An 8532-nucleotide genomic window follows, 5' to 3' on the forward strand; every position below is an offset into this window, starting at 1 on the left:
CTTGATAAATCCGAAAAATTCAGCTACTTTCTTTAGCTCAGGATGGTTCGGATGATATCTTGCTAGCTGCTTCAGAGAATCATTGCTCATGTGTGATAATACCAACAAATCGTTGTTTACATCTCTTTTAATGTCTAAATAAGCATGATCAATCAACATTTGCACAAATCTTGGATAAATCCAAGTCCTACTCTTTGTTGTAATGTTCTCAGCCATGTAATGAAAAACGATGTGCGAGAAATTGTACTTCTTGTTCAGAACCAACGCTGTAACCATATTCATTTGATATCATATCCTCCTTTGCAATGGCTAAGAGCCATCAGTACTGAATGAACAATGAACTTGTATGGCTTTTGAAACTTTGACTTCAAGTAGTTCGCGTTGTTCAATGACTTCAAGTAGTTCGCGTTGTTCAATGCTCCATCATAGCCCATTCTCAGCATACATCCCTTGACCATTCTTTCTGGAAACTTTGTTGGTGAATATACATCATCCGGAAAATCCAAAACTTCACGAACAAGCGCCTCTGTAACAAATATCGGTTTCTTCTCTTCATACTGCTTCACAGTTGAATTGATCACTTTGTTTCATTCATCATAAGTTGCATGCTTCCAGAAACGTTTAACGTGAGATCTATACACGAGATATTGATCCGTCAGTGCTTTTTGAATCGGAACTCTCCTCATAAATTCTAGAAAGCTGCTGAACTCCGACAACTTGGTATTCTTTTCTTCATCGAAATCACAACAGCTGTTGTGCAATGGATCAAAGATCACATTCGAAGCCTGCAAATCAACATAGTGCACAATAATCAAACACTTTGAAAAAAATTTCAACATCAAACCCTTCAAGCGAAATCACTTGATATACAATAGCATTTCAAGCGAAAACACAAGTGAATTTTGAAGCGAAATCACTTTAATCATTTTGAATCGGAATAACATTTGAAATATCAACGCATTGAAGCGGAATAACATTTTACAGAACTTGAAGCGGAATCATCAGATTTCAATAAACATCATCTTCAAGCGGAATTATAAGATTTCAAGCGAAATTATGATTAAACATTCATATCCTATCTGATGATGAAATTGAACTTGTTGGATTGTTAATCTGTGAATTCCGACTATGGGGATGTGTTTTAATTTCATTTTGACCCACAAACATAACCTAGATCTATGTCTGTAAACTCTGTTCATCGACAAACATCTACAAACCCTAGATTTTGTACAATCAAACACACACACATGTATTACAACACAATCCAACAACATATCTATGATCCATGTTCATTTTGACCAACTATGAAACCCTAAACTAAGTTATCAGACATGAACATCGCCGACAGATCAAAACAAACATGTTCTGAGTCAAATTGGTCCCAATACTCACCTTTCCCATGTTCCTAGATGTGCAAACCAACTAGAAACAACAGATCTAACAATAAACGGATAGCAATTTGTCTGGAAATTGATGTTTTTATGGTTTCGCTTGAATCGCTGGAGTAAACACTCTTGAAGCGAAATACGAGAAATGAGGTTCAAGCGGAATCAACTGGCCTATTTATAACCAGTCTGATTTCGCTTGAAATGACCCTCGTTGCTATTCAAGCGGAATCACTATAAAGTGACTTCAAGCGGAATCACATGAGAAGCAGCTTCAAGCGGAATTAGAAATCTTATTTTCAAGCGGAATCAGAATTAAACATTTCAAAATTTTAACTTTTTGACATTTTCTGATTGTTTACCGACACACCCAGTTAACCAAGTCCAAGTTAATGACCTTGGTCAACTGTTCAGCCCACCAAGTCCAAATTAATGACCTTGGTTGACCAGATTATGAAGTATGCTGACTTTTTGATTTTGAAAACAGTTCAAATTAATGAACTTTCGAACTTTTCAAACTTTCAAACATGTACCAGTTACTTTCAGACTCTCCTGCTTACCCAAACCTCATGAAACTGACATGTTCTGCACAAGGCTTTGATCATCCGATCCCCAACGCCCGTTGTCAAAAATAAGATGAAAAATAAAATCTTTTTAGTTTTTAGAAACAGATAAGCAGAAATATGTACACACAATATTTTTGTGAGCGTGTTAGGGGATCATATCAGCTGCCGACAAGACACAAGCACCTTTAAGCTTATATTACATACCCAGCTTTAAACAGTTTGCTTAGATTGTCGATATACTGATCCTCTTAAATTTTCACACAACTTTCAATCTATCCGGGATACGGATTTAATGTTTTAAGACTTAAACTTTTACATGTGTCCCACCTCAGTATATACTCCCGTATCCAGATCCCAATATTCAGTCTTACAGGTGAGTATACCTAGATGATATCTGTAATGGGGTGAATTGCGAGGCCGTGAGAGCTCAGGTCAGAACTTTCGTTCAGCAGAGAGATGATGGCTCGACTTTCGGCGGGTTCCCTTTAGAGAATCTTTTTTACAACAACACATTATTAACATTTTGCAATGTGTCATCATTTTTTATGCTGAGGGGAGGCTTTACAAGTAAAGCATTGCATAAAGTATTATACGGGGACTAGGTCAGAATTTCCATTCAGCAGAAGTCCCGGGATAATACCCCAGATATCACTAAGCATAAAGACCTAGTATTTCAGAAAGAGGGACCTTTCAAACGAGATTTCGGGGGTTACCCATATACTCTGGAGTTGTGCCCCACGTAAAAGCAATTGAATTTTTTATGTTTATATCCCAAACAAATCTACTAATTTTGTAAAAACCTATCGGCACATCATCAGCGAGACTGATTAACGCATATTAAACATTACATTTCTTTAGCATATTGTGTCTGTCTAGCTGATGTACTATCATTTCCCCTATTATACACAAACTCTTTTTGAGATATTCTAATGTTTTTGGATTTTTTTCAATTTTATCATGTTTTTGTATTTTTCTGCGACTTTCTCCCCCTAAAAAGAAAAACATATTTTTGTGTTTTTGTTTTTATCGAAAAGCAGAAAACAAACTGTACAAACAAAGTTGACAACATGACATAGTTCACATCTGATCGCCGCCCTCCTCGGCTTCACATTCTTCAACCCTCCTAGAACACAGATTTTTCATCCCATTTAATTTTAAAAGATAATAAAATCTCTTTTTATCAAACGGTTTTGTATAGAAATTAACCATCTGATCATCGGTGTGTATATGCTCAATTCGTATCAACTTCTTCTCGTGACAATCACGGATGAAGTGATGACGAATCTCTATATGTTTCGTTTTAGAATGTTGAACCGGGTTTTTAGTGATATTTATAGCTGCTTCATTGTCCACAAATATCGGTGTATCCAAGAATTGCAAACCAAAGTGGCGCATTTGCTGTTGGATCCAAAGGATCTGTGAGCAACAGCTGGAGGCTGAAACGTATTCAACCTCAAAAGTAGAAAGTGCCACAGATGTTTGTTTCTTGCACTGCCAGGTCACAAGTCGAGTTCCGAAGAACTGACACCCAGCAGTGGTGGACTTAGCATTCTGCTTGCAGCTTCCAAAGTCAGAATCAACGAAACCTGTTAGAGAGAAGTCACCCGAGTGAGGATACCACAAGCCGATGCTTGGGCAGCCTTTCAAATACCGTAATATCCTTTTGACAATCGTCTGGTGTGACTGCTTCGGGCTTGACTGATATCTGGCGCAAAGACATGTCGGGTACATGATGTCCGGTCGGGAAGCAGTGAGATACATTAAAGATCCGATGATTGACCGTTACAATGTCTCATCCACCTTCACTCCACTTTCGTCAGGACATATCCCATGGTTCTGTGCTAGGGGGGTTGCTGCAGGACTTGATTGTGCCATGTCGAACTTTTCCAGCACGTCCTTCACATATTTTGTTTGGTGAATGAAGATTCCATCGGGCATCTGCTCCACCTGCAGCCCGAGGAAGAACTTCATCTCCCCCATCGAACTCATTTCGAACTTCTTCTTCATAACCTTCTCAAACTCTTTACACAACTCGTCATTGGTGGAACCAAAAATGATGTCGTCTATGTAGATCTGCACAATTAGGAGATGACCTGCAACTTCCTTTGTGAACAATGTGCTATCGACTGTCCCTCTGGTGAACCCGTTGGCCAGCAGATGTTGGGAAAGTGTCTCGTACCAGGCTCTCGGGGCCTGGTGTAGTCCGTAGAGCGCTTCATCCAGCAGATAGACCTTGTTCTTGTGTAGTGGATCAGTGAACCCCGGTGGTTGTCCCACATACACTTCTTCTTTAATCTTTCCGTACAAGAAGGCAGATTTAACATCCAGCTGGTACACTTTGAAGTCTTTCCATGATGCAAACGCCAGGAAGATCCGAATAGCCTCGAGTCTCGCAACAGGCGCGTAAACCTCATCATAGTCGATGCCTTCTTGCTGACTAAACCCTTGTACCACTAATCGTGCTTTGTTCCGAACCACGACTCCTCTATCGTCCCTTTTACACTTGAATACCCACTTTGTTTTGATCAACTTTTGATTCTCTGGCAGATCTACTAATCTCCAAACACCCAGTTTCTCGAATTGCTGCAGTTCTTCCTGCATAGCATTCACTCAGCTGTCTTCAGTCAACGCTTCTTTATATGTTCTGGGTTCGATCTGCGAAATATAACATTTCAGTGAGAATTCCTCTTGTAAATGTGAAATAGACGAATAAAAACATGTAAGAGCTCGGTTGATTTGATCTCTCGTTTTAAAACCACTTTGTAGGTCACCGATAATATTTTCTGAAGGATGATAAGGCAAGGTTCGAGGCATGACGGTGTCAGGCACGTCAACTTCCGATTGCAAGCTCGTTATATCAAGATCACCGGTGTGATCCTCAGCTTCCGTCGTAGTAACGTTTGGTTCCTTGTCAAAAGTCAGAGCGGATTCCTCTTCTGAGTCGTCAGAGTTGTCAAACGTTGGAGCTGGTTCCTCTGGTGGTTAGTGAGCTGTTCCACTTGGACCGGCTTCGTGATCGTTTGTGCCACCTGTAGGATTGCTTGTATTCTCCTCAGGTTGTGAAATTACCAAAGGTCTTGGCACTTGATCTTGTGAACTAGATTGTTGCTGTTGATATAGCAGAACAAGTTCTTCAATACTTGGCTCGGTCGGAAGATGAAACGACTCCCAGAGTTTGTCATAATCGAACAGGAATCTTTGTCCGGGAAGTTGTGGTGAAGCAGTGTGTTTCTGACAATCCACATGCTGAACTTGTATTACTTTCCCCAGGCACGGTACGAACACCCTCTTCAACGGGCTCGCGTAACCTACAAAGAAACCATCATTTGACTTAGCACCGAATTTACCATTTTCATCAATAAAAGTACATGGAGACCCAAACGGCTCCAGAAATTCTAGATTTGGCTTGTAATGATGTAGCAACTCAAAACTTGTTTTCTTGTACTTCTTGACGGTGAGTACACGGTTCAAAGTGTAACAAGCTGCAGCCACTGCTTCGCTCCAGAAGAAAATCGGTAACTTGGAATCGCTAACATCGTTCGAGCAGTTTCTATTAAGGTCCGACTCTTTCTTTCAGCAACGCCCTTCTGTTGTGGTGTGTAAGGCGCACTGAATTCATGAAGAATCCCCTTTTCATTGCAGAACTCGAGCATCTTGTTATTCTTGAATCCCATTCCATTGTCACTTCGTATTCTTCGGATTGGCAGCTTATCCAACGTCTCCATCTTTTTTAACAGAACCATCAGCGACTCAAACGTCTGATACTTTCTTTCCAAGCACACCACCCACAAAAACCATGTATAATCATCAATGACTACCAAGCAGTACAAATCACCACTGATGCTCTTCACATTGACCGGCCCGAAGAGATCCATGTGGAGTCTCTCAAGCGGTACTCTGATCGAATTCAGTATCTTCTGTGGGTGTGACTTCCTGGTCTGCTTTCCCTTCTTATAAGCTAAACAATCATCAGACAAATGAAAATTCTTTAAATTTACACCTTCTACTAAATCGTTATGCACCAGAAAATTCATTTTTCTAACATGAATGTGGCCCATCTTTCGATGCCACATAATAGACTCCTTTTCTGTTGCTTTCGTTTTTGACACAAAACACTGTTTTTGATGATTTGCTGGTGTTGCGACACTCAAATCAAGAATATACAAGTCGTTCTCTCGTGGAGCGCGCAACAACACCATATCATCAGGGATTTTAAACCCAGGTTTTAAAACCAAACATTCGTTTTTCGTGAAATGTACAGTAAACGATTTATCACAGATTTGAGAAATACTAAGCAAGTTGTTTTCTAATTCTATGATGTAGTTCACTTTCTCAAACGAAATGATTCCATTTGTCAGGGTTCCTTGGCCTACAATCCTGCCACCCTGATTTCCGGCAAAACCCACGTAACCTCCTTTGATTGATTTTACGTCGTAGAGAAGCGCCAACATTCCCGTCATATGTTTTGAGGCCCCACTGTCCATGATCCATTTTGAAATGATTGACCTGGGCAGCCCCTGCACACATTATATCAAATCATTCAAACAATGATGCCCATGACTTTTTGATTGTTGAAACACTTCCAAACACTAAATCATACGACACATCAATCTTTTGAAAGTTAAATGTGACATTCGGAACATAAGTTTTAGCTTTTGGTTTTATTTCATTTTTGATTGGGGGAAACTCTGCAAGAAACTTATTAAGTTCAGACTCAAACTCAGCAACATCATCTTTCAAAACCTTTGTTTCATTTTTCAAAATGTTTTCCATCTTTTTCTCCTCGACCGTTAGTTTTGATTTCACAACCCATGATTGGTTTTCAAAAACTTTCATTTTCGGATAAATCTTTGAATTCTTTTGAGTCTTTGAAGATTCGCCAACCTCAAAGGTCGATTTTGGCTTATCTTCGAACACCAAAGATTCACCCCTTTTCAAGATGCGGATTGGTGAAACCATTGGTTTTTTACCCTTTTTGTCAACTGGTGACTTAGGTCGAGGTTTTTGAACAACAGGTTTTACAACAGGTTTTTCAAAAACTTTCTTGCATTGTTTTGCCATGTGTCCGATTTCATTGCAGCGATAGCAGACTCTTTTGTCATACTTGACAAAAGTTGATTTGACCGTCTCTTCTTTCAGTTTCTTCGCCGCATTGAAATGGTCAACGGCTTTCTGACTAAAGATGTATTCCTTCTCATCGTCGACACTTGGTCCAACAACAAAGACATCATTCATTTTATCATTTGGCTTTACAACCTTCTTAGCCATCTCCTTTGTTTTTAAAGTTGTTACCATTTTTCTTATTGTTACCATTTCCTTCCCACTCCTTTTTGCCCGAGTTGTTAGAACGTGACGTAACAAATGACTTTTTCGGTTTCGAAAAGAATTCTTTGTTGTTAACTTCAGCAATGTCAATTTCAACCAGTTTGAAAACTTTCTCAACATTTTCAATCTTTGCGTTCTGAAGCGGATACTCGAAATCAGAGTAAAGCTTGTCAGTTCCAATCATAGTGTAAACCACCATGATCGGATCATCATTCGCACTCTTGTCTAATTTCGGTATAAAACGGTCCAAAAAGTTACCCTCGTCTTTAGAATCTGTAACAGACTTCTCAGAAGGAGATTTCATAACTTCAGTCTCAGAGTTATTCCTCTCTTCATCTAACACCTGATCGACAACAGTCTTGATGACCTGTGACTCGTTGTCTGTGTCAGACGGAGAGAATGTAACGTCAATGCTCTCTGGTAATTCATCCTCAATTGTCCTCAGCTTGAGGTTCAATGCAGCTTCCACCCCATCTGAATACTTTTGAGTATAGTGATTCCACATTGGGGGTGGAACGCTGTTAAAGACCGGTGCAGCATTGGGTTGTTGTGGAACAATTTGTTCAAGAATATAGGACGATGCAACATAGCTCATCAATTTCTTATCAATTCGCTCATTTTCAATTTTAGTTAATTCTAATTCTTTCTTCAATGAAGCGATTGTGTCAAGATGAAAATTTACTTCCACTTGTTTGTCAAAAAGTGTTGCTTTTACCAGTTTCGTGGCTTTATCAATTTCAACACTTTCCTTTTGAATCATTTTAATTGATCTGGCCAATGTATCATATGCCTCTTTCACTTGTCCTAGATCAAATTTTAACATGTCAGCATGTTGTTTCAATTCCTGAAACTTAGCATCTTTTTCAAGACACTCCATGCACGGTTTTAAACACTTTTGGCATGGGGTTTCAGAGATTGAATTCAATTTCTCAACAACCTCTGCTTCATGAGCAGTTTTCACTTCCTGTTTACCGACATCTCTCGACTTTGACTCAGACACTTTCTCGGATTTGACTCCCTCAATTCCCGACTCCTGTTTTGACTCCTGTTGAACTGACCCGGTACCCACAGACTCGGTTTTCACAAGTTCTGTGTCTACCTCTTTCAGTTTCTCCATGAGAGCCTTGTCAGCAATTTCTTTCAAAGTGTCTTCGGTCATTTCTTTTGTCACATCGATCATCTCCTCGACATATTCTTTCTTCTCCTCGTATCGTGGACACAATCCAGTTATCGGTTCTTCAAAGAAACCTGCAAAA

At 39.6% G+C, this 8532-nt stretch overlaps 1 protein-coding gene across 1 annotated transcript; it reads right to left on the reverse strand.

The window, feature by feature from the left end:
* Positions 1-278: 278 nt before the first annotated feature.
* On the reverse strand, positions 279-4552 carry LOC118487521. The gene is made up of 3 exons (XM_035984439.1): positions 4184-4552; positions 627-785; positions 279-557 (listed from the first exon to the last, which is right to left on the reverse strand). Exons 1-3 carry the CDS (start codon positions 4550-4552, stop codon positions 279-281), a joined length of 807 nt encoding a protein of 268 aa, XP_035840332.1.
* Between the last annotated feature and the right edge of the window lie 3980 nt (positions 4553-8532).

Source organism: Helianthus annuus, chromosome 15 (assembly GCF_002127325.2).
Source record: "Helianthus annuus cultivar XRQ/B chromosome 15, HanXRQr2.0-SUNRISE, whole genome shotgun sequence".
NCBI lineage: Eukaryota > Viridiplantae > Streptophyta > Magnoliopsida > Asterales > Asteraceae > Helianthus > Helianthus annuus.